Source organism: Podarcis gaigeae, assembly GCF_964106915.1.
Source record: "Podarcis gaigeae genome assembly, chromosome: 6".
Taxonomy (NCBI): Eukaryota; Metazoa; Chordata; class Lepidosauria; order Squamata; family Lacertidae; genus Podarcis; species Podarcis gaigeae.
The window spans coordinates 74,600,291-74,628,116 of NC_139682.1; the positions used below are offsets into that span (position 1 = coordinate 74,600,291).

The 27,826-nt window shown below is 39.6% G+C and overlaps 1 protein-coding gene across 7 annotated transcripts in view; it reads right to left on the reverse strand.

Moving 5' to 3' along the window:
- The window catches only part of PTBP2 (polypyrimidine tract binding protein 2), a 49,008-nt gene that overhangs the window by 10,126 nt on the left and 11,056 nt on the right, over positions 1–27,826 (reverse strand). For 4 of the 7 annotated variants that reach the window (XM_083743455.1, XM_083743457.1, XM_083743456.1 and 1 more), the window contains exons 3-7: positions 26,360–26,435; positions 15,176–15,348; positions 11,359–11,502; positions 4,858–5,022; positions 2,780–2,890 (exon numbers count right to left, since the gene is read on the reverse strand). In XM_083743455.1, coding sequence (XP_083599581.1) covers positions 2,780–2,890; positions 4,858–5,022; positions 11,359–11,502; positions 15,176–15,348; positions 26,360–26,435 — 669 coding nt within the window. The remainder of the gene's footprint in view (positions 1–2,779; positions 2,891–4,857; positions 5,023–11,358; positions 11,503–15,175; positions 15,349–26,359; positions 26,436–27,826) is intronic. The other 3 variants (XM_083743458.1, XM_083743460.1, XM_083743459.1) reach the window with 1 other exon arrangement.

The window sequence follows — 27,826 nt, forward strand, 5'->3', positions numbered from 1 at the left end:
AGACAATGGTTTTTGCTAAAAATAATTAGTAAAAAATTGGGGGTTGTCTTATACATGGACGGTGAATGCACAGGGACTCAGGTGGCCCGGGCTCAGGTTCAGTCTCTGGCGTGGGAAGCCTGGGCTTAGGTTTGGGTTCTGATGCGGGCGGTTTGGGCTTGCGTTCTGGCAAGGGTGGCCTGGGTTTGGACTTGGGTGCGGGCAGCCTGGATGCAGCTGGCCTGGGCTTGGGTTCGGGCTCTGGCACAGGCACAGGCAGCCTAGGCCTGGGTTCTGGCCTGGGTGCCCCGGGCTTGGGTTTGGGCAGCCTGGGCTTGGGTTTGGGCTCTGATGTGCATGGCCCGGGCTCAGGTTTGGGCTCACAGCGGCCAACCTGATGCCTATGGAAACATGTAAACAGGCCCCAAGCACAAGAACACTCTCCCCTCCTGCAGTTTCCAGCAACTGGTGTCAGTTACAAAGTTCAAAACAGGTATTTCCTTCCTCAGATCTAAACTTCAGTGATCATACTTTCCACTGAAACAGAGGTGAACATAGCTACTATAGATAGACCTATTCCTTCCCTCAGATGAAATGAAATGGGGTATCAATGCAAGCCTTCCAGGTGAGTGAAACACCCAATGGCACAGCTGGATGACAGTAGTTTTAAGGACAGAAACTGATCATCTTTTCATATCTAACTCCTGCAAGGCTTCAATATAATGTATATTATAAGTATGAAAAAACATGCCCCCAAAATAAGCTTGAACAGATACCATACAGGCACAAAAGCATAAAATATATGTTATGTTGTCATGTTCCCTATTAAATTGTAAAAATAAATATAGAAGTTCCTTTCCAACTTCAAAAATGAGAAAACAAGAAAAACTTGAGCTCACAAGTGGCTCTAAATGAGCATCCATAAAAGCATCTCACAGCATGCATGCACATAATTAGCATCTCTTAGATGATGCAAACATTTGCCATCTGTTTTGAGACCTCAAGGAAACCAATCCAACCTATGGAACACAAGCTCTGACACTATGAATAGCTGTGGTGATAACGCTTTTCCCTGTCTCACACCTCTTCTCAAATTTCTCTCTCATCTCTCTCCCGTCTTCAACAGTATCTTATCACCACCTCAGTCAAGAAACACCAAGCAATGTCAAAGTATATGGACAGCAGGTGTACTAAAAAAATGAAATGGCACTGTCCTCCAGGCACATTGAAACCGAGAACAGAGTGATTGGATCGAGGAATGTGTTTATCTGAAAACAAAGTAACACACAACAATGTTGCAACACTTGTCAGTTTGACAGTATTCCTGTGCAGAGAACTAATCAAGGCCTTTCTTTCAGAATTAATTGGCAATAAGCTGTGCTGCAACATATAGCTGATTAATCAAACTGATCACTTTAAAACTTTTTGATTAAGGAAGAGTTTCCAATTAATTGAGCAGATTAAAAGTAGGAGTAAACTAACACATGTTTCTGTTAAATCCAGATTTTAATGTATTGCTGGTTATTTTTGATGGACACATCTGATCTTATATGTATATACAAATTACTTGCACGCTTGATCTTAAAAGCCAATGTTTATCCACCATGATGGTATGCATAGAAGAGCTTATTTATAACTCGGTGTGTTTTGCAAAAGCAGAAATTTTAAGGCAATGGCAACTTCAGATGCTTCAGCTACAATAACAACAGTCTGATAGGGAAATAACCCAACGTGAGCCAATGTGAAATAAAGAGAATCATTTTATGCCAGAATTCACTTTTTCAACCTGAATAGCAAGTCTGAACATCATAGGCACTTCATAGCCAACAGTGATGTTGACAAGGCTATTTTCATCAGACTCCTTAGGAAATGCTACTTCATCTAGGTGCTTGATTTTCTTAAATTGCTCTTTAAACTTCCTTATTGAGCCTTCAATTTCTTTGAAGGCCACATTCCGATTCCCTATAAAGAGCACTATCTGCAAAGTAATTTTACCATTAACCTTTATGGTAAAAAACTGAAAATTTCATTTAGCTTCTCTTCTGCAATAGTAGGTTTTTAAACTGACCCTTCAGAATGTTGGATATTTTATCACCCAGAGGCACATCATGAACCGCTTTAAAAAGCATCTTAACCGTATATTTAGATGTCGAAGGTCTGTAATCCTATACATATTTTCTTGGGAGCAAATCCAATAGAATTCAGTGGGACTTGCTTTAGAATAGACACACAAATGATTGCATTGTAAATTATCTCTTCACATTTCTGCTTTGTGGCTTTACTTATCAATTCAACGAATGTTTAGATTGTTTAATGTTTATAAATGCTGGCTAAGATTAGAAAGCAGGCTGTAGGATCTCCAGCCCAATTTAGATTATTTTCTAAATGTAGCACATAAACAAAATTCAGGTGCTCAACCTAAATCAATATACCAACTCCAGGCAGTTAAGCATTAGGTAGAAATATTAGATATGAAGTTCCCTGCCACAGCATTTTCTTAAAAAGGACCTCTGTCAATACTTTCCATTAGTTTATTTCTCAAAGCCTTAAGAAAACAGTTAAGAGAAACTTAATAATTTAAAAGCATAACATATTCATTTTGGTCCCAGGTTATTTTTGGGTGAAACAGTGATGTACTGTTGATTTAGGAACAGAATGTTTACTTACAGGCAGTAAGATCTTGATGTTCATTTATAATCTCAAAAGTTACTTATTTTGTTTACACAAGTACATTTTGACAAAACAAGTACTGCCAACTATACGTAATTAATAAAGGCTAAACAGAATTAAATATACTTACTAGCTTTGCTTGCTGGGCATTTACTGGATCACCATACTGTAACAGTGCTTGAAATTGATTGTTTTTTGTGAATGTAATTATTTTCAAAACTGCACCGAATTTAGAGAATATCTGTGAAAAACAATCAAAAGTACACAGGTACTCAACTTTACAAGTCACAAAACAAAACACACCCACACAAACCACTAAGATGTTTACATCAATGTATCTGGTTAGTTTCAGAGGGGCAGCTGCAATGGTCTGTTGCAGCAAAGAGTCTTAAAGGTAAAGGTAAAGGTACCCCTGCCCGTACGGGCCAGTCTTGACAGACTCTGGGGTTGTGCGCCCATCTCACTTAAGAGGCCAGGGGCCAGCGCTGTCTGGAGACACTTCCGGGTCACGTGGCCAGCGTGACATCGCTGCTCTGGCGAGCCAGAGCTGCACACGGAGAGTCTTGAGGCACATTAAAAAAATGAATACTTTTTGGACTAGAGGAGACTTCATCAGATGCAGGAAGCATTATGGTCACTTGGCAGGTATACACACACATGAATTTAGAGCAGGGTAAGATTTATTTATTTATTTTCCTACTGAGGGTTGCATTCAATTGGGTAATTAGTTAGGTACATTTACTCATTCATTCAATTTGTAATAAATGAATGAAACAATCTAGGCATCATACACTTTTATTCTCTTTTTTGGGTGGGTAACGTTAGAACCACAATAACCTTAAGCAACAGCCAGCGTAAAGACCCAAATGCAAAACGTGAACAATAAAATACAGCAGCACTGTGATGACACAGCTTGAAGTTGATATCATGGGAGGCAAGCAAACCAGTCAAACCAACCCGTCATTCTTGTTAACTTTGCCGGTGCCACCAAGCAAATTGTACATTAAAGCTTTTAATGCAGTAGTTTCAGAACTGGGGTTTGTTTGTTTGTTGGCATTTTATTTCCATCCAGCCACAGCTTTCCCAATCCCTCCACCTGTACCTATGTGTATACACCTGCCAAAAGAATGACATATCCAAGTATAGCAACAAAAATAAACACTGCCAGGAGAGACATGAAGAGCTCATGTCAGAGCTCTTCAATGGGCAGTCAGCCAACACCCAAAAGTCCTATTTTTTCCACTGTGCTCATTCTAGCAAATAGGTGAATGTCAGGCATTTACAAGTGGAGCTGAACGGAATTTTCACCTTCAAACATTTTTGAGGTCTCCCATTTTCCACTTACAAAAAAAGTTTAACAGGACTTCTCTCTCCTTTATGACATAATACCAACCAATCAGGGATCACATAATGAACACATTCTATTTGTAGCCTGCTCTTACATGATGCTCCAACTTGTTTCCCTCTAAGGAACTGATCAGCTCCACCCCTGCCTAACTGTAGTAAAGCTTCAGGATCAAGTACCATCAGACTGAGCCCTTTGTGCAGTTACCATGATAAATGTCAAAGACATTCGGCCCACTGTTTTCTGGCTACATGAAGATGTCACAAGGCCAGTCTGCAGCCCTGATTCAGCTCTAATTGCACCAGAAGGCACATGTAGGTACACAATTCACTAAGAGCAGTCAATTGTCAACATACAATATCTGCACTCAGAAACACACCCAACCCAACACATTGCATTTTGCAATGCTGTTCTGTAGCAGTTTCATTGCAACGGTGTGGCAAATTCAGGAAGTCTCAGGAATATGAAACTCATGGAAATGTGCATTTCTGAAAACATTCATGAATCTTGGACCATACGGTTCTGCTGAATTCTTACAAAAAGTTTACACCCCCTTCCACATCTGGGGGGCAAAACAAACATTCTACAGTGTATCCTGACAGTGTATTTCCTGGCCAGTTTCTGTGGGTTGAATTGTGCAGTAGAACCTCCCCTTCCCTCTCCCCCTCTTTCAAATATGCTGCAGAGGGTTGGAAGAATTCCCCATAGCAGGTTTGGGGGGAAATGGAGGGACACAGAAGGAGGAGAGGGAAGGTAAGTTCCACTACGCAAACTGAAGTTGTTTTGTTTACTCAATGACCATGTTTACTGACACATTTGCTTCGTTCTCTGCTCAAAAAATCCCCATAAAAGGAAAGACTTACTTGGTGGAGAACATCAAGAGTTACAGGATAATACATGTTATCAATAATTATTCTAAGGACAGGACTCTGAGCTGGCGTTACTGCACTCTCGCTAACTGTGGTTCCACTTATGGGAGTATTTGTTGTCTGTACTGCAGTCACTGCTTGTAGAACAGCTTGAGCTCGCTACAATAAAAGAGAAGGGAAAGCATTCAAAATGAGAATATGTGAATTAGATTTAAAGATTAGTATATTCCGTAGTTGCTTCAATGTACCTTTTAAAGAAGTCAATGACAGAATGGAATTTCTAAAAATATTTTAGCTTTTATTTTTGCTCTCCATATGACAGTATGAATACTTTCATGCACCACATCTTGACACTCTTTATCTACATTAAACTGGATGTTGATAGTGTATCAGAGTGTAATAACTTAGACTAAATTTGTTAATGCATAGCAGATGTGTATTTTTCTGAAATGAAATCAAGATGGAAGGGGAGAAATCTGTGCTATTGCAGGACTTACCTATCACTTCTAAGCATCAGAAACAACAGTACTCTCATCAGCTGAAGAGAAGCCGGAGATGGAATAGGTATTTCAGCAACAAAATACTGTACATTTTGTTGAAATAAGGTGCAGAAGTTGGCCACAAGCAAGCTCTAGAAGATTGGGGTATATTCTAGATGCACAGGAATGTAAGCTTAGCCATGTTTTTACTTTCTTTTTCATTGATGGGCCCGAGACCCATTATTCCCCACCTTTCCTCTTCAGTCCAACCAGTTCCAAAGATTGGAAGGAAACCTCCAGCAAAGAAAGTACTACTGCTTGCTGTTGAACAGGAAGAAGTAAATAAGAAGACTGCCTGAGAACATAAGAGTGCAAAGGAATCCTAGCTTCTGTATTCTGAATAATCTATTTTCTCACAGGAGAACACTTCTCGGTTTTAACAAAAAGGATCCCTCCCCCTTTTGCAGTTAGCGTTTTAGGTTAACTTGACAATTCTTTGTACTATAAAACTTAACTGGAGTCAGTCAAAAATAAAGGTCAGCTTAACCAAGTGTTCTTCAGCTTTGAGTTCAAAAATGTTGATGGATTACAAATTCTATCACCCTGGTTAGTGAAATCCAGTCAAGAGGGGCTGACCGAATGGGAGCAGGGCATGGTGAATTGCATTTTTATGTGATGGAGTGGCACCTGCTGCCCATAAACAGGCAGTGGCACACCCACTCCGGAAGAATCCCACCTTGGATCCTATGGTTTACAACTATTACCTGGTTGCAAATATCCCTTTCTCAGGTAAGGCAGTGGTGGAGAGGCTGGAGGCCAAGCACTTACAGGAATTCCTGAGGGACATGAATAGTTGGATTTGTTTCCATCTGGGATCCGATGCAGTTGTGGGACTGAATCAGCCTTGTTTGCCGTAATGGATGAAATAATAATATTTAATATTAATAATATTTAATATTTAATATTTAATATTTAATATTTAATATTTAATATTTAATATTTAATATTTAATATTTATTATTACCAATAATATTTAATAATATTATTGGTAATAATAATATTGCCAAGAGTGAATGGGGGAGTTCAACTCTGCTTCTCAATCTCTCAGGGCTTTTGATCCCACAGACCATGGTTTCCTCCTGGACCACCTCTGTGGTGCCTACTGAAGTCTATTATATTATTATTTCAGAAGGCATTTTAACCGATTTTATAATTTTAATGGATTTTTTCCTTTTTGTATTGGATCCTCAGAAACCACTTAAGAGACTATTGTAGTTAATCAGTGTGCAATTAGTTTGTATGTATGTATGTATGTATGTATGTATAAGATAAAGGTACCCCTGCCCGTACGGGCCAGTCGTGTCCGACTCTGGGGTTGCGCGCCCATCTCGCTTAAGAGGCCGGGGGTCAGCGCTGTCCGAAGACACTTCCGGGTCACATGGCCAGCATGACAAGCTGCATTTGGTGAGCCAGCGCAGCACACAGAAACGCCGTTTACCTTCCCGCTGGTAAGCGGTCCCTATTTATCTACTTGCACCCAGGGGTGCTTTCGAACTGCTAGATTGGCAGGCGCTGGGACCGAGCAGCAGGAGCGCACCCCGCCGCGGGGATTCGAACTGCCGACCTGACGATCGGCAAGTTCTAGGCGCTGAGGTTTTACCCACAATAAATAAATATTAGGTACTATTGTTTTCTTCTTTTATGAATCACCTCCCATGAGGCATCCCAAAGTATTTTGACAACACTTATTAAAGGTGATTAAAAGTTCTATTCCCAGTTCAGCTCTAGTCATGCAAACCTAGTTCTATGCAACAATAAATGACCCTGGATGGCAATGAAAATCTACATATGCATCAAATATGTGTCCAGTCAGCCTAATGATGACTGGATGGACAGCATAATCCATGTACTGAGTCATGCAGGTGTAATCCACTGTGATGCCTTGTTACTTTTTATATATTATCTCTAAGTGTACGATCCTGCCTTTATCTGCACAAGGTAAAGATCTTGTACAGGATCCTTGCCATTTGCAGCTTATATATTAAAGGTATACGTTTTTATTTCTTTAAACTCCCTTTTAGTTTTAAAGATTCACCTGTTAGCCCAGAATAACTAGGTTTAGGCTATGTGATGAACAGACCAGAAGTTTTAACACTGAAAGTCAATATTTATAACAGTCTGTTTATATTATCAGATTATATGATTTTTGCAAGTTAGGTATGAAACATTTTGTTTGATATTTACTTTAAAATGTTACCGTTATTTCAAAGTACTATGTACCAATGGGAAGCTGCGCACGCCTCCTCCGCACTGGAAGGAGTGCCAGAAATAGCGTTTGCGCATGTGTGCATGCACACTCCAGCCCACCGCGGTGTCTGCTGGACCGTGAACCAGCCCAAGCCACAAAAACTTTGCCAACCCCTGAACTAGGAGCTCAATTGTCACCTCCTGTGGTGATCGGACTGAGAAACAGTCAAGAACAGGTGATTTTTAAAAATCTCCTGACATTGAATGTAAGGGGCAAAGCAGATGGTAATGCACAGCATGCTCAACCTGACTGCATCCATAAATGCACATGTGGAGTTCCAGGTATCTCCCCTCTAAATACATTGAGGGCATCTGTTGGAATCTTAGTCCTATGCAGCTGTGGGAAAGTCAGTGTCTCAAGGTAATGGGGCCTTGCGTGGTTGATCCTGATTTGGGGGTCACTTTTAAAGTCACTCAGATGTTGACTTTAGGGGTTTTTTTATAGTCTTTTGAAGCAAGGTCTGACAAATGTTTATCCAAGAGTTGTATCCAATGCAGCACTAAGTTAGTCACTTAGCAGTGTACTTGTTCCTGTAGCAAAATGTTTTGCGTCATTGGAACGTAGTTGTTTAAGAGAATGCATAAGCATACTGCTGGTAAATTTTGGGGAAATAGACTGCTCAAGTTTCCGCTAGTGCAACTGTTGCATTGGATTCTATTGTAGTGCAGCCCTAAAACTTCAAAGAGCCCTAGAGCTAATGAATAGAGAATCTTGAATACAGCCCAGAAATTCCAGAGAACTATCCATTCTGCATCTGGTAACTATGCTGGTTCTAAGTGCTTACTCCCTCAAACAGGGAGCATGCGCACACACAAAATCAGAAAGGTGTGTAAAGTACTTTCTTAAATAATGAATCTAAAAGTAGTTAATAGCAAAATTAGTAAGTTAAGATCTGAATGAAACTTCTGTCCATCCCTTCACAGCAGGAGCAGACAAACCGGGATATCTCACATTAACTAAAGTTTCCCTTTTCAGACAAATCAGGAAACTATGGTTAACATCAGCAAAACCAGGACTGAAGTCCAACTTCAAACCATTTATTCTAAAATTTATTATTACGATTATATCCCACTTTTCCAATAAGAAACCCAATGCGGCACATGTGCTTCTCTTCTCTCTCCATTTTATAACCCTGTGAAGTAGGTTAGGTTGAGAGAGAGTGTGTGTGTGTCAGTTGTCTAAAGTCACCCAGTGGATTTCATATGACCAAGTGGGGATTTGACTCCTGGTTTACCAGGACCTATCCCAACACTCCATCCACTCTAACCTTCATTGTCTAGTTGTTCTGCTACTGTTAACCAAAGTTTAATGGTTTGGCCAAAAAGGGAAACTACAGTTAATGAAAGATTTCCTGGTTTGTTCACTCGCATGAAGGGGCTGCATGCAAATGCCAAAAGGCTTGTTCGTATCTCAGTTTTTTTCTTCTTAAGCTGAAATATGATAATCAGAATGCGGTCACCATTTTAAAAATTGTCCATACTTTTGTCAATACTTGTTTTTTTTCTTAAATAAAGCATAGATCCATTTTACCTGAATGTATCATTATAGCGATGCTACAAAAATGTATATAAATATTCTCATTATTATTATTTGTCACAGCTAAAACAACACACGTGCATATTTACACACACCAGTATAAATAATTTTAAATAAAATATGCCAGAAAGGAATGCCACTCTTATTTCATATTTTACTTCCCATAAAACACCCCAAAGTGGTTTAACAATAAGAACACCAACAATAAAATATACATGTTTTATGATCTAGTGGGCAGAATGTAAATAAAATGGTGTCTTGTTACCACTGAAATCAATGGGACATAACCTTTTTGTTTATGTCTTAAAAACTTTATTTTATGAATATTGTTTTCCTAATACTTACACAAAACCTTTGTGGTAGCAAAATGGATTTATGTTTAAGAAGTCAATAGGAGATCCCCGCCCCCCTCCGGCAATATTATAAAATTGTACTGAAAAAACTGTGCTTGGCATTATGCCACATTTCATTAAAAGCAAGATAGCTGGATATCAATAGGTAAGTCTTACTTCCCAGTAAATGTGCTTTGGACTGAACGGAATCTTCCAGAACTCTCACTTAGCATTGCCATTCACTCTTTCTCAATCTTTAAAAACCCATTACAATCTACACGGACACCCTTTACATCTTATATGATTGAGAGTCAAGTTTGATACAGTAACAATAATAGAAGTTCCTTCTTCTGTCTACTAATATGCAAACATTTCTTTAGTTCAATATGATTGGGTTATATCAGCTACTACAATGGTGACTACAGGGCTATGAATGGGAATCCGATGTGAGGAGGGAACCAAAATATACCAAAAAGTGCAGTTTGTTAAAGTACAGTGGACCCTCTAGTTATGTACCGCTCTGGATACGTAACTTCCGGGTTTCTTCGTGCGTGCACAGAAGCGCTCAATCGTGCCGCGCGTGTATGCAGAAGCGGCGTCTCTGCCTACAGATTTTTCGGGTTGCGGATGGATCCCCAGAACGAATTTACTTCGTATCTGGAGGGTCCACTGTACAAGGAAAGGAGAGCTGATGACACAGTAACACTTTAGGATAAACAATGACATCTGTACTAGTTCACAGTGCTAGCCCATAAAGGCAATGTCCAACGAGTACAGGGCAGGATGCAGCACTTCTAAAAATTGTGTTGGCCTCCTATTATGGAATAAGTAAGCTCTTCAAATTGCAGCACATTCTCTGGCTGCCACACTTAAAAGTGTCATTCAACCGGATGTTATCAGAACAGAATTCAGCAACCATCAAGAAGACAGTTTGCCCTGCCCCTGTTACGTAAAATTATTTTGTAACTCTAACAGCTCATGAAGGCTTATTGCCAACAGATCTTACCAGAAAATACACACTTTCTAAGGATTACCACCACAGGTAACAAGCAAGTTTTTAACACCTATGGAAAACTGGCTAAAAAGTTGATTGGACAATTGTATTTCAAATGAGACATGCCCAGTCTCTAGGCAAGGCTTAACGAAGAGAAGACTAGAACAGAAAGAGTCCTAAAAAGTGTTGCTTGTTATAGCACTGTTAGTATGATCAAGGGAAAAACCACAAGAAACGAACATGAAGATATTACCATTTGACATAGCGTGGGTCAGTGCAGCTTTAACATCTTTCATAGGAAATGGGAACATCAAATGCTTAAAAAGATCTTTAAAGTTAGCACCTGTAGGAGCAGTAGTTTCCCTGCTCCAGTAAGAATACAGTCTTGATCTGAAAGAATAGGTTTTAACGTATTTAAGATCAAATGACTATATTCTCAGTTATTTCCTGGAGTGAATATGAATATATTTTGCAGTGACTGCATTATGGGAAGAGTAGATCAAATAAGGTGAGGTTACCAGTGCTATGAAATTTAAATGGATTATTTAAACATACTGGAAATAAGACTGCACATTATCCACATAAGAAGGAAACAAGTTCCTTTTATAGGTGAACTCGAGCTCTTGAGCCAAAATTAATGTCTAAGATGACTTGAGGAAAAAATATTTAGGGAATTTAACTGTTTAACACTATTAGGCATTTGCACTATTTGCCTTTACCATAAAATAATACCAAATGCAAATCTCCTACGTTAATCAGAATGGGGGGGGGACTGATGATGGGGTGTTCACACACAGGGAATCAATACAACATTAACAACTCTAATCTTGAGAATGGACAAGTTACCTGATTCAGTGTATTGTCGGTCTTTAACTCTTTATGGTTTGAATACTGGATATAAATGGGCTGATTACGAAGGTGAGGTGTCACAGCAGAGTAATAATTGACCATAGTGATCGCAGCTTCTTCTGTTGCCAATTCCAAAAAAGCCTATAAAAATATTAAAACTTGTTTTGTAGTATTTGCAGCATACATAACTATCTTCTGTTTCTGAATTTGCCAAGCTCTTTCATGATGAGACATTTAAAACACTTACCAAAATCATTCAGAATCCATTACACATTGCAGATCTATAGATCTTACTAAGCAAGGACTAGGTCAGAATGTGCCCCAACTGTCCACAAAATGCTACAGGTTCCCTTGAGGGCAAAAGCAGCCACTGCTCTGATGTCTGTTTATGGAAATGAGCATGTACAATTTTTTCAGACATACCCACTTGAAGCAAACTTGGAGATATTTACAATCTGACAGTTAAGGTTGTCGACTTGCTCTTATCCATGGGTTGTTGACAACCAAAACATGGCAAACAGTTAAAAAAAAATGGCAGAGGGGAATCCCAAGAGCAATTTTCAGAAATAAAAGCACTTTTATGTGGGTTCTCCTCTCCAAAACACAGATGACAGGAGGACCAGTAGCAGCCTGGATGAAGCGGTCTGAACAAGCAGCAGCGCTCCAAGCTCCATAACCTTAAAAAGCAAGTGACTTGTCACACCCATCAGCAGATCACTGTGGCTATTTGAAGTTTGCCGAACTTGATCCTAAATGAAAGGGAACACTGCTCCACGATCCCAATTTCTGCGAGAAATATGCAGGATCCAGCAATATGTTGAAAGACATGGCGGCCAATTACCTTCCCCCGACCCAATAGAAAGTATTCATTTTTCCACAGGTTTCAAATTGGTAGATGACTATTTAAAATCCTTCATATAAAAACCTCCAGTAAACTGTGTCTGTTTACTGGAAGGAATTGGGCAAAGGATATTTTCAACAGACAGCATCCAATGCTGTAGGAGAATGGATCTGGATTAATATCCCTTTACCACAGGTTATTAAAGGCCTGCATGATCTCCTGACTTGGCTGTTGGAACTCCTGACCAAGAAGTCAAGAGTTTATAATGTGCCTGTCAGAAATGGCTTATAGCAGGGAGGGGCTGACTCCTGGTCTGGGGACCTGATCCAGGCCCCCCAAAACAGTTTTTGGGCATCCCAAGACCATGCTGATTTTGACTGCAAAAAAAGAAAAGAAGATACAGTGCTGGGCTGGATGGAGAGGTTTAAATCTGGCCATCAGTTCAAACATTTGGTGAGTCGGGAAGGGAAAAGAATCGCCTTCCTTAGCTAATCTGCACAAATTTTGAGAGAGAGATTTTAGTGGCCTTTGCAGAAGCTATTATGGTGATTCCTTTGGATCATGTACTAATATTGGGTATAATTTGGGGAAAGAATATGAAGGACTATTCTATTTGCCTAAAATGAGTCTGCTTTCATTGCATCCTCTATGTAAAAACACTATCCAGCAGAAAGCATTCCTCGGGCTTCTTGCTCAAGAACATCCTCAATAATCTTGCTCAACAAGATACATCACATCTCATAGTTCCAGAGTCTATTGTTTCCTGCAAACTCACGTATGTAATTTTCGATTAAGTAGCAAAACAAGATGGATAGTTGTCTCATCCTCATTCTGCAAGTTTAGCCCTTTGAACAAATAGCAGTCCCTTCTAGAAGGAGTAAACTCTATGAGTGTAACATGACAATCTAAAGCCCAGTTGCAAGGCATGACAGCCACCGCCACATCCACAGCCCCTTAGTCACGCTGGCCAGGGTGGAAGGTGGGAGTGAATAGGAAAGCCACCACACCAGCACTCAAGGCTAGATCAAGGTTGATGGTGTCAAGGGATGGCAGTGGGGCCAGCTTGGGTATAGCAGTCTTGAGCTGGTTCAGTCCCTCCCACTTCCTGCACTTCCACCCACATGTTTGGCAGGCAGAACAGGGAGCTCCACACTGGCATTGCGACACTGGTGCCACTCCATAGGCAGAATCTTGCAGGGTTGGATTACAGCCTAAGTGAGACTTATTTCTGAATGTTTAGAATTAGGCTGTGTTAACGAGGCAGGAGAAGCTCCTCAAAGGTTTTCATCTTCTTATTATCATAGCAGAACTATAATCTTTTTATATCAGATTTGGTAAAGTGGTATCAGAATATATAGTCTGAAAAAAAATAGGTTTCTTCAAATGAAATATTTTTAGATAAGATTAGTTTTCAGACACCAAAACATAATTTTTCACAAAACACATTGAAAGACACACTTTTCTAAAAAAACCAAAAAACAGAAGTATAGGATGATAACTGAAGAGACACTGCATTAACCAGTATTAGGAAGAAAAGCAACCATCAAGCCATATTTAAGAACCTGATATGCTAAGCAAAAGGGCAGCTTGGCTCTGATTGCTGAGAATTTGAAGTGCTGCTTTCCCTCCTACTATTTAGGTACAAGAAAATGGAGGCAGGGCAAGGAAGAACTGGTATTTACCGTATTTTTTGCTCTATAAGACTCACTTTTTCCCTCCTAAAAAGTAAGGGGAAATGTGTGTGTATCTTATGGAGCGAATGCAGGCTGCGCAGCTATCACAGAAGCCAGAACAGCAAGAGGGATTGCTGCTTTCACTGCGCAGTGATTCCTCTTGCTGCTCTGGCTTCTGAAATTCAGAATATTTTTTTCCTTGTTTTCCTCCTCCAAAAACTAGGTGCGTCTAGTGGTCTGGTGCGTCTTATAGAGCGAAAAATACGGTACTTATCTGCCCCTTAATGATTGCCTTCCTTTAAAGTTGGCAGGAGCAGAGAAAATGAATGAGTTACAGGGATATGAAACAGAAAAAAAAGACTTCTCAAGAGTGTTAGCTTATATCTCCATCAGAACTCTGAGTCTTCAGAATTCTCAGCAAACAGGCAGCTCTCACATCGGGGAGTGTAGCATCAGTTAGGCTCTTCATGATGAGTTTCATTGAGCTCAATATGGATTGGGCTCAATCAAATAGGGAAATGATTGAGCCACAGCACAGGCCACTGCTGTTGTCCCTCTCTGAATTGATGCTCATAAGGTGGTGACAGTAGCAGAGAACTTAAACTTAAGGCCTGTTCATTACTATAACTGCAGAAACATCTATTGATGCCACAAAACATGGGAAAAGTAGCTCCCAGTGCCAGAAGACCACTGTATTGGTAGTCCCCCACTCTAACAAGAGAAGGCTTGGGAAAGGTAAAACTGGTAGTGAGGGGCATGGTCATACAAAAACAAGCCCTTTCTTGGTAGGCCAGAATGGGCCTGTGCACAGCTTGAAAAATGAAACTTGGGGGCAGGGGGAGGAGACACATTTGAGTCCACCAATTTGAAATCTACCACCATAATCCAATTTCAAGGGGAGATTAGAATGTGCATAATTTTCTCCCACTGAAATCAGCATGAGCTAGATGTAGTTACCTTTAACTGAATTGTGCTTAGGACCCAAACCTATGTACTGCAACACAACAGCAGAAGATAGGATCAAGTGAATAAAAGCAAATGTCCAACCAATGGGTACTGATGCTTAAAATCTGACCTTTTACCTCACTCTTGTAGATGACGTGTGTGTGTGTGTGTGTGTGTGTGTGTCCATGAACACTGAATTCTGCACTTATTAACTTGAAATATTTCCCCAAGCCTGGCTAGTAGAGTAGGCTCCGTTGCTGGGATATAGCCTCAACTTAAGGCAGACAGAGTATTTAGACTGATTGGTGGGTAGATGTTTTCTATACTAAAATAGTAAAACAAAATTAGAAAGTACCTGGTTCTTTCCTTTCAGCATGAGAATGTTGGTTACCTTACCAAAAGGTAAGCCTAAAGCAATAACTTCTGTTTCTGTCACTTCCCCTGGTAATTTCCTGATATGAAGAACACGAGAAGGAGCCCCATCCATTTTATCTTCACCTTTGAATTTCTTGTTGTCGTTACCATTGGCTGAAAGACATTTTTTTATAATTCATTTCATATCTGAAAGCTACCCTATTTATTATAAACTCATCAAGAAAAATACAATTTGTGCATGCATACAGTTTCCAAATCAGTATGTGAAATGAGTATTTTTTTTCTTTCAACCAACATTTTAAAAAGATTAACTGAAGTAAAATGCAGCTGCTAATGTGCTTCCTCACAAAGCCCTGCAATATTTGGCAAATCAACTTACCATGGATTTTTCCTGCAACCATTACATAATGAATTGCCTGAAGCACTGAGCAGCAATGATAACTGTACAATAACTGATAACCATTTCAGGTTATCCTAAACTATGTGCTAGAAAATGCTAATGTGACATGGGATAACTGGTAGTACACCTTAAAAAAATAAATAAAAGCACTGGTGAGCCCAAAAGGCAATAATTCAGCAAGAAAGGAGCCTCCTCACTGTATCTCTGCATGGCTGACTGCTCTAGTCTTGGTTTTCTTTGAATTAACCTTCACTGCTCCGTGGGGTAAGTAGTCCTGCTCCATCACAGTTATGGTGGGATCTGCATCATCCCAGTGCAATCACAGATAATAACCTATCCTTGAAAGTAGCTCATGGGGTCTTTATATGTTACTGGTGTGGCTTGGCCTTTTTCCAGTCAGGAACCACACAAAAAGGAGTTATGAGGGCAGATAATTCTCATTAAAGCAAGAAACTTGCCTGGGCTTTGAGTGTGATATCTACGTTCAATTTTAATTGAGGTTTGAAAACAAAGTGCTTTAGCTCTCAGATGTTTCAGAAAAAATGTGTTAATTCATCCTAAGTAGTCAAGCCACATGGACAACCACTGTGAAGACCCTATTTCTTTCCAAACAGACATAATGCATAATTCCATCTTTTGTTTTCTGTTAGATAGAACAGTATGCCAAAAATTTAAGAATCCTTAAATGATACTAAAAATACTATTCAAAATTCAGGCTGCTCTCGTAATGTGCTACTCAACATGAGATGGTTGATTTATGTTGTGAGCAAGGGATGTGATCACAATTAGCACAGAGAAAAAAGAAAAAAGCAGATATTAATAGCTACTAGAAGGTGAAATCAATTACTTGTGGAGGGGGGTAGAACTGGCAATTGAGAAAAAGGCAATTAGATTAGAAACAACGAAGAATGCACCGGTGAAACAGAGAATGGTTATCATAATGTAGAGAATAGTTAACAATGTAAATGTTCTCTTATTTCCTACATTTATAGAAATAATGTATTAAAATCGAAGCGAAGAATGCAATAATACTGTCCTACAAAATCTAGCAGCACGGCTATTATCAGGTTTTAAATTTGATCACTCATTACAATTAATTACCTGAAGCACTCAAAGGGGGATTAGATAAATTCATGGAAGATAAGGCTGTTAGTAGCTACTAGCCATGATAGCTATGTGCTACCTTCTGGATCACAGGCAGTATATCTCCAACTCTACCTACCAGTGACTGCATTAGATAAGCATTTGATCGACACATACATAGAAATGATGAATTGCAAAAAATACTTCCTTTGAAGGAAAGTACTTGTGACAATAGTTACAGCACAATCATATAATTTTTTTACTCATAAGGCAAGTGTGCATAGGACCGCTGTCCTAGTGATCTACACTAAGCTGCAGTTTCTCTCTCACCTCTTCCTACCCCAAGTTAGCCCAACACAAATGCAAGGAGGGGCATATTCATATTGTGAATGCCACTCAAAAAGGTTGCTGCTTATACAATTAGCCTTTTCTTTCTCCTAAGAGCAAGAGTGGGGAACCACTTTTTAACAGGCAGGCCAGATCAAAAAGTGGCCACTTGTCTTCTAACAGGTGGGTGGCTCTGTCAATCGCCTTACGTCATAAGGTGTCGGGGGATTTTTAGGCCGCTTGAAAGCAGCAGGCTTTGTATACCATGTTGAATTTAAACAGGGCCAGATGCAAGCCCTGTTGCAAAGAAACAATTGGAAGAACACTTGGGAGCGCCTAAGCAGAGCCAATCTAAGCAGGACTTGCATTGGGCACTGAATTTGATTCCATGTAACTAGTTTAACTGTAAACATAGAATGGTTGTCAGTTAATAAAATAGAAAAAGAGAGAGTTGTAAACAGAACCAATCACTAAAATAGCAGTAACTTCCACTGCAGCCTTTTTTGTTGTTGTTTAGTCGTTTAGTCATGTCCGACTCTACGTGACCCCATGGACCAGAGCACGCCAGGCACTCCTGTCTTCCACTGCCTCCCGCAGTTTGATCAAACTCATGCTGGTAGCTTCGAGAACACTGTCCAGCCATCTCGTCCTCTGTCGTCCCCTTCTCCTTGTGCCCTCCAACTTTCCCAACATCAGGGTCTTTTCGAGGGAGTCTTCTCTTCTCATGAGGTGGCCAAAGTATTGGAGCCTCAGCTTCACGATCTGTCCTTCCAGTGAGCACTCAGGGCTGATTTCCTTCAGAATGGATACGTTTGATCTTCTTGCAGTCCATGGGACTCTCAAGAGTATCCTCCAGCACCAGAATTCAAAAGCATCAATTCTTCGGCGATCAGCCTTCTTTATGGTCCAGCTCTCACTTCCATACATCACTACTGGGAAAACCATAGCTTTTACTATACGGACCTCTGTTGGCAAGGTGATGTCTCTACTTTTTAAGATGCTGTTTAGGTTTGTCATTGCTTTTCTCCCAAGAAGCAGGAGTCTTTTAATTTCGTGACTGCTGTCACCATCTGCAGTGATCAGGGAGCCCAAGAAAGTAAAATCTCTTACTGCCTCCATTTCATCTCCTTCTATTTGCCAGGGGGTGATGGGACCAGTGGCCATGATCTTCGTTTTTTTGATGTTGAGCTTCAGACCATATTTTGCGCTCTCCTCTTTCACCCTCAATAAAAGGTTCTTTAATTCCTCCTCACTTTCTGCCATCAAGGTTGTGTCATCTGCATATCTGAGGTTGTTGATATTTCTTAAATCCAGCGCATGTTTGCAATTTGGTCTCTAGTTCCTCTGCCTCTTCTAAATCCAGCTTGCACTTCTGGGAGTAAGGACGAATGAGCATTTATCAGCTTTCTTTTCCACCTCTGCTCATGAGCTTGCTAGAATTTTATGCTTGCTGTTTTGGTATAAGCATGCACTCAGTCAACCTATATTTTAAGAATAAAAGTTCAACCAGTTTTATTGTTTTATCTTTGCTATTTGGGCATACCTAATTACTACACACTGCTTTAAAAACCAAAGCAGACGTAGAAAACTTTATTGAGCCGTATTTGTTTTAGTTACAAAAGTCCATAGTTGGGATGAAGGGAGTGGTCTCTCAGGAGAGTTACCCAAGGCAGGGAAAACTCAATAATCACATATAAGGAGGTTAATTGTGCTGGAGTGCTTAACTGGAAATTCCTCCATTGCTACCCTGATGGTCGCAGCAAGATTACTAAATTCTCATCAACAGTGAGTAAACAGGACATCCTACTTGTTGAAATCTACCAAAGATTAGGAAGAATGCAGGCACAACAACTAAAAATGAGCAAACCTGAACTGAGAAATATAGGCTTCAACTTGGCAAAGCTAAATACTGAGAAACTGCAACTCAGATAAGAGCTGAAACCCAAGGAGAAAGACAGACACACAAGACCAAGTTGCTGATCCATAAACTGCTACAGCTTGTACAAGAGCACATGCAGGAGGAACAGAAGCCCAACTCAAAAAGAGATACTGTGCCTGCAAAAGGTCCTGTTCACTCAAAAAAAATTTGTTTGTTTGTTTTGCCTGCCAATGCAACATTTGAAATGCATATAGTCATAAATAACCAAAGTTGTTGCACATTGATGGAAGCAGATATGGGCATGATTTAATTCTTCCACAGTCCTGCTTCCTTTTCACTCATAAAGTAATCTAGTTCAGCACAGCCTGTCTGAAAACTTTGCTGCCATGGGTGGCTTCTGTATATTGCAAGAGGCTGACCTTACTGGACAGTATACTATGTACAACTCAGTTTACTTGATTTTCCTCTACCAATTCAAATACCTGGGAGATACAGAAAGCCAAACTCTGGACTTCAGGGTTACAGTGATTTGTAAAAGAAATATAAATTTATTTATCGTAAAGCTACTACTCAAAGCCTATGATGAAATATTCTAGCTAAGGGGAAGCCAATTATTTATACTCATTTTCAATAAATGATTCCCAAAATTATATTTATGAAATGCTAATTTAGTATGTTAAAAACAGCCATGTATCAGCATTGGTAAACTTTTTCTTCAGTTGAACCCTATACTCATCAATGTAGTAAGTGGTAAGGTCATTCAATAACCGGACTATAAAGATAAAGAAACCACCTTGCAAACTGGAGTGATAATTGAAGAGTATTCACTTGCTAAAGAAGAACTGAAGAATGTAACTTGAAATCTATACAGTTTTCTGACCTATTTAGTTAGAATTGGCTTTTGCAATGACACACATTTTAAGCTATGTTTAGCTTCTTCTTAAAAGATTAGAAAGCTGCATTCTTGATGGGAAAACAGTAATGATTGTCCTATATCACATTTTAATTCCTTGTACATTTTTATTCGATTTCATAAATAATATATACAATCATACTTTTTATCTAATTAGCAGCTGTGTCATCCACAAATATTGTAAGAATTATTTCTACCCCTTCATCTAAGTCATTGACTGATGAAAAATGTTGAAAGTGGGTAGGACAAAGCCCTACAGAAGAACCCCCCTGAAAACCTCCCTCCATTTTGATACGGAGCCACTGATGAGCACTAAGTATGGTTTTCCAACCAGCTGTGAATCCTTCCGACAATACTATTACCTAGCCCAAATTTAAGCCACATTTAACAAAATTATCAAGGGGTACTCTGTCAGACACTTTGCTGAACTCAAGATAGATTACACCCACAGCATTCCCACCATCCATTAACCTGATTTTAAAGAGTGATAAAATTAGTCTAACAAGATTTATTCTTGACAAATGCTGGGTTTTACTAACCACTTTCAAACTGATTCCCTTCTTCTCTGTTCTAGTATCTTCCATGGTATCAGTCAGAAGATATCAGTTGAAATATACTACTAAATCTGCTTCCATCAAACACCTGTAAATTGTTTCAGGAAAGGATAATTTACATCACCACGTTTGTTTGACTGTCCATGGAAAACTCCAACCACAATTTTATTTTTCCCCCTCCATTTATTTTGATCCAGATGGTATATCCACAAGGCTACCATGTTCACTCTCATGAATTCTGTGCAGATATGAGCATCTTTGACATATAATGCTAGTCTCTTTCTGTTGCACCTATTCTTTTTCGAACAATTTGTAACCTTCAATTATTACATTCAAATCACATGAGTTTCCCCACCAAGTCTGTTATACCCAGGAAATTGTATTTATCTTCCTATATTTGGAGTTCAAACTCATTTATTTTCAATATGCTGCATATTAGTGTATAGTCACTGAAAGCCTTGAAAATTCTGCTCCAATCTCTCTCCTGAGATTTTAGAGTTTGCTAGTCAGCCACACAATTCCCCCTGTTCTCCTACAGCACACAGATCCCTATCTTCAGTGCTTACCTTTTGAACTTACCTATTTCCAACTGCTACAGAATTTAGTTCAAAGCTCTTGATCAGGTTCATATTTTTTCTTTTGCCAGACACTTTTTTCCAGTCCTAGTAATTTGCAGCCCATCTCCTTCCAGAAGTCCTTCTTAAGGAAGCCTGCACCAGTCCCAGAAACAGAACTTCTCCCACCAACTCTAATAACTTGAAGTATTATTCTCTCTCTTCATAGCCCTCCACATTTTATAAGTAGAAATGGCATGACCACTACTTAAGCTCCAAAATCATTCACTTTCATCTGCAGAGCTTCATACATACATATGATAGTCATAGTTGTTCTAGGCAGTACTGTTTGATCTCACTTGGTGTGCAAGAAGGAATAATCAGCAGTTTTGGTAAGTCTGGCAAACCTGTCCATCACTTCCTGAATTCACACAATGGGAAGGCAGCTTATGTCACAAGTTAACAGGTCTGGTACATTCAGAAGCCACTCTGTACCTCTCAGTAGGGAGTCTTCAACAACCACCACCACACTTCTCTTCCCTTTTCTGCAGGCTATGACTGTCACCTTTGTTCTTGAAGCACTGAAGAGTCTTCCTTCTAACCAAGAATATCTTTCTGTAGCTATCCAACAAGATGTTCAGAGCTGTTCTGTTGAATTAATACTGAAAGTTATTTCTTAGCTCTATTGTTCAAGCTGTCTTCTGATTCTCCTGCTCCTAATAGGCGGTCTTTCTTGCAGTTTCTTCGCAACTCCGGTTGTCATCTTCTACTCTGATACTCTTTCTACTTTTGTCTTTGCTACAATGCTTCCTATTTCCTGCTCAAGCTCTCCTTCTATTCTCCAATGAGGTATGAAAGTATGGAAATTTGCTCCTGTTATCCTCTTTTCATCCCTTCCAACAGAGCAACAGGGTTATACGTGCAGCTGGTGTGGTCTATGGTGCTTTCAGGCAAGAAACCCACTTTGCAGGCCACCGCCATTAGAGTCCTTGCTGTTCATTTTCTTGGCTCTGGTGCATGTTCTAACACCCGCCTCCACTGATGAAGCAACCTTCCTTCATCAATCGTTTATTGCTTGAAAGTTACCAGAGTTCCTGTGGTGAGCTGCTTAGGAGAGAATTTTAGCTTGCTAATAAAATGAGTGGCTCCATTTAGCATGTGGTGATCCCTGGCATCATCAGCAAAGGGCACTGGGAAAACCTGCAGAGCAACTGTTACCTTATCAGACACCAGACCTCTCATGGCAAAGGGTGAATCCAGTGTTGCTTCAGGGGTTACAAGACTGCAGTAGGCCTCACAGTGCACAGCAGAAAGACTTCTGTATTAGTGCGGAATTTCTTGATAACATTTTCACTCTCACTTTTACAAAAGGTTAAACAAATCTCTGCTTATTAGAAAATCAAAAGTAGGACCATATAGAGAGTCTGTTCTAAGTAAGTCTAGGATCTTAACTTATTCATGATGCTGAGGATCTTTAGAGAAATGCAGGAAACTTTTATTTCAATTTAAGGAATCTGAATATGCAAATATTTAAACTCATATCACATGTAACAAAGTCCAATATTGGAAGTGTCAATATTGTTTCTCATCCAAACAGGAACAGCAACTTTCAAGATCACAAATATACTAGAAGCAAGTCAACCACATCAAACCCCATACTTTCATTATACTTCATATATGACCGTTTAAGCCGGTGATAGCCAACATGGTACCTCCAAATGTTGCTAGACTACAACTCTCATCATATCTGTCCATTGCCAAAAACTAACTGGGTTAACTGTGTTTTAAATAACATTGCTGTATACCAACAGCATTAGAGTGCATCATGTTGGATATTCCTGATTTAAGAGCAGAAACTAAATGCTTACCTAGTGGTAAAATCTTTAAATCACTGTAAACAAAGCCTGGTATAATTTTTAAGATGGCTATGTGCCAACAGGAGGTTTAAGAGCTAGTATTTATTTTTATTTTTGTTACAAGAAACTTCCTAAAATCACGCCACAAGTTCAAGAAAATAGTAGCCTGGCATATGTGACCAAAATATCAAGCATGAATGCAAAGAGGTGGGGGGGGGGGGGTTAGGCCCCTTTTGAAGCTGGGGGAAGGTCTCCTCCAGAGTAACATCTGACATGTAAGGAAATGCTATACACACACACACACACACACACACACACATATATATATGAGATATATATATCTCAAGTGAGTGAGCTACTCTTTTGGGTATTAACACAGGACTCTTCTTTCCAATTAGTGCTGCACTAAATACTAACAGATTTTAATGTCAATAACCTTTGAAAGATGCAAAATCTTCTCCAGACCTTCTTCCTTTTATTATTATTATGTTGTAGAGATATTACACTGCTGCTACATCATTTGGGGGAAAAATAACTCTTATTCACCAAAAAATAGGAATCAAGTGCTGAATGTGATAAAGCCAAAGGTGATAGGATATGTTACTGAGAGCAAATGAAGCAGTATTTTGACTTCAGTTTGGATGTCCATGAAAAGGGGCAAAGAACTTCCCAGCTCCCAAGGCAATCTACATTTCAAGCAAAAAGTTTGCTTCCTATCTTGATAGACTGAAGAAATACTTCCCTCTCACAACAAACATGTTTTTATACCCTTTTACCCCTCACTTCATCCCAAAAAAGTCACCCAAGGAACAGCTCGTCGAGGGGTTCATGAAAATATTACCAAAATCATTTCCCTTGCCCTTCCATTTCAACTTGGAACTAATTTCAATACTTAAGGTAAAGGTAATTTTAAATATATTGCTACATCATTAATTTTGATCCCTGCTTAGAATCTTATAAACAAGAAATGTGTTTACAGTGCTCCATAATTAACATTTACATAACTCAAGTTTATAATTAGCAACTTACCTAGCAATTAAAAATTGCCTCCAGGCTACTGCACAAGTCTCCACTGATGCAGGGATATAGCTACATGGCTCTCCCACTCTAATTCTATTTTAATATATTTATATACGATTTCAAAACATATATTACCCACTCTTCAGCCATACCTCCCAGAGTGGCTAAATAAATAAATAAATAAATAACAATAAAATCTGACAGACCCAAATCTGATGGACAGTTAAAACTCCAGCATAAAAAGAACACATTAATTACCGTAGATTCCTGCATATGAGATGACTTTTTAACCCCGGAAAAGAGGTTAAAAAGTCGAGGGTCGTCTTATACCCCAGGTATGGCTTCGTCTGAGCCCACCGCTGCTTTGGAACCTGCCAAAGCTGCCGCAGCAGCAGCAGTGGGCGGCGCACTCCGGCTTAGCATCACTGGGCAGCTTCCTCCCGGCACAGAGCCCACCACCCACTGTTACTGCCCAGCGAAGCGTATAAGACTGCCAATTTGGGGGGGGGGGTCGTCTTATACGCTCAGTTGCCTAATACGCCGGAATCTACAGTATCTACTGGCTAGTTAAGGTGACAGAAGAGAAATAATTCAACACTCAATTTCTATGACATTGTACAACTGTATCATGAAGGCTTGAGCATGGGAATTTCTCTTTCCCTCATAGTATTGGGAGACAAAGGCTCATGAATAAATAATAATAATAATAATTTATTTATATGTACATATATACTTACATACATACATATATATATATACATACATACCCATCCCAGCCACTCTGGCAGGTACCCCCTTCAGACCTATCTGCAAAGCTGACACCAGTATTCAAGGGTAACTATTCACAATAAGTTCTATTATGCACTTAATACAGGGGTCAGCAACCTTTTTCAGCTGTGGGCCAGTCAACTGTCTCTCAGACCACGTGGTGGGCCGGACTATATTTTTTGGGGGGGGAAATGAACGAATTCCTATGCCCCACAAATATCCCGGAGATGCATTTTAAATAAAAGCACACATTCAACTCATGTAAAAACACCCAGTGGGCCCCACAAATAACCGAGAGATGCATTTTAAATAAAAGGACACATTCTACACGCTGATTCCTGGACCGTCCACGGGCCGCATTTAGAAGGTGATTGGGCCACATCTGGCCCACAGGTTGCCTACCCCTGATTTAATACATTCTTAATCATTGTACAATGATTAGGACAGAGCTTACAGGATGAGACTTGTGGCCCTCCAACTGTTGCTGGACTACAACTTTCATTACTCCTGACTACTGTCCATGCTGCCTGCAACTGATGTGAGCGGGAGTCCCTTCCCTGCACTAAAGGAAGGCAGGATGAGGAGTGTCAGTGAAAATATGCAGATTCAAGTGTCAGTTACTAATAGCTATATAATGACTACAAAACAGAGTCCTTGGAGGGAAGGAGACATATGACAGTTGATCCTGGCCTGATTGCTCGAGGGGGCTTGTATTTCCCCCCTCCTCTCCTGCTACATCCAGGTATAATAGTTATGGACATTAGTAGTACTATCAGTAGTTCAAAAAGCCACCCAAACTAATAGGATATAGCCATTCTTTTACCAGAGCAAACTTTATAACACTTCGTTATTTGAAATGGTGTTTCACCTAGGGATGGAGAGGTAACCTGCAAAGAGGAATAGGAGATCTGGTGCAAACGACATGTGTTGCTCTGATTTCCTAAAGCAAACAAACCTGTCTGAAAAAAATACGGGTGGGTGAGAGGTTTCAACATAAATCAGGCATGTCCAAAATCCGTTTCGGGGGCCTAATCCGGCCTGCCGGGCGATTTAATCCAGCTCCTGGGGTAAAATCCTTTTAAAAAGCTCAACAATGGTCGGCCCTCACGTGTGTTCACTTCATCAAATCTGGCCTTCTTTGAAAAATGTTTGGGCACTCCTGACATAAATGAAACACAGGATATAAAAACAGATCCTGGCTGGATGACACAGTGCAGACAGGCAGAAAGTGCAAATGCCTGCATGAGTCTTTCCTTGCCTGACGGAAGGTCCCTCTCCAAAAATAAACTGTGAGAATCCCTTTTTTTAAAGTTATGCAGGCTTGGACTCGGACCTGAATAAGAGCTCCTATCATTTAAAGAAGGGACCAAGATCCAATGGAGGCTCCTTGGTGGAAGATGGGGGAGGTAATGTCCAGTGATTCTCCCTTTCCCCTGCAGTCCTTTATGCCTCCTCCCCACAGTATTACAGAGGGTTCCCCAACCCTCCAGAACAAATTTTTAGGGGGAAAGGTATAGGGAGCCACAGAAGGAATTGGTGAAGATTGTCTCACCACCCCCCATCCCATTCTGCCCACGTGAAAGTCCAGCTGGTGTAGTTCTGCTCTGGGCAACTCCGAAACTCATGCATTAGAATTTTATTTTTTTACAAGTATTATTGTATTAGGCATTTGATATTTAAAAACTTCAGTGCTCAGATCCTAAGAAGGCATAATAAACATTGTTTGTCCAGATGTCCATACTTCTTCTGCAACATGGATACATTTTGATGCTACAATGAAAAAAGTCTCCTTTCAAAAAGCATCACTTACCAGTAACTACTATGCTGCTCATGTTAGAGTTCGGACTATTGAGTACACTGCCTGAAAGAAGCTCGTCAGATCCTCTCTAAAAAGAAAGAAACAGTAAGCACTTTGCCATTAAAAATGCAAACACTAATATTAAGCATGTAAGTTTGAAATATCTTTTTTTTAAAAAAAAAATGAGTATCTAGGAAACCTAGAGGCCTGATTCACATCAAACAAAAGTTTAAAACAAACTATTGCTTAATGTGAACGAGAAGCACACTAGTGGAAACAACTCAAATATTCCTGAGTACTCCTCCCCTCCTCTTGCCATGACATGGACAAAAACAAACCAGAGCCTGGCTTGTCATCCAAATTAAGACTCCTAGTTTGTTTCCCCCTAAACAAACCAGAAGCAGTAACCAACTTCTCACTGCTTGTGGGGGTTTTTTGGTGAGGGAAACAAAGCACAAATTCAGGTTCAGGCATGGGAAATGAGAACCTCAGGAACTTTTGAGCATCATGCAACAGCATAGAGCTTGTTCACATTAAATCACAGTTTGTTTTAAACTATGGTTTAAGGTGATGTGTGAACGAAGACTTATCAGATTTCCTCCACCACTCTTTTCAGGTGGCCAGTCAAAAGAAACTAAAATTATTAACATACAATTGTTCATCCAATCCAGACAATTTCTTCACTGAAAACTGCACATAACTTGTAAAGACAGCAAGAGTTACTCAACAGCCTATGGAAAGATTAAAATGTTTTAAAAAACTAAGAATGCATCAGCTTCAGTTAGCATCCTTAGCTTGCAACAGTCATGAAAAAAATAATATCTATTTACAATCAAAATGATATTTGTAAAGGAACCTGATTATTATTATTTTTTTGCTATGATTTCTAATATAGCTATTTAGGTCCCATCTGCTTTTGGGTCTTTTCCAGTTTCAAAATGAACTTTTCAGACACACTGGAAAGATAACAAGAAATATCCCAAAGATATATTTCATAAAGGGTCAAGTTACCCTTAAATTTGTAAACTAAGATCAATTTCTTGCAATGCATATGAAATGTGGCAAAGTATATACTTTTGCTGCTTTCTCATGTTGCAATCACAGTAGTTTGTCCAAACAAGTAAATTTCAAAAGGTGGTTTACAAACCGATCTTGGACCAATGAACCATAATTAAAACTAAGGCTAAAGTCAGAATGTAGCTCTAAACCATTATTTAGCACTACTTTCAAACAAGAACATCGAATTAAAGTCTGTTTCTATGTAAAAAGAAAACTAATTCACTTCAAAGGGCAATTAATATAAATATGTTACAAGCAGTCACAGATTATGTTCTCATTGCAGGAAATTATGAATCAACAAAATTGCCTGGATATTTATTTTCTTGGAGCCCTGTTTAGGAAATATATGAAGAAGATATCAATGAAAATCTTAATTCAAAGCAATGATTTAAGTCAACTTTTCTTCTTGCTCATTTCAAT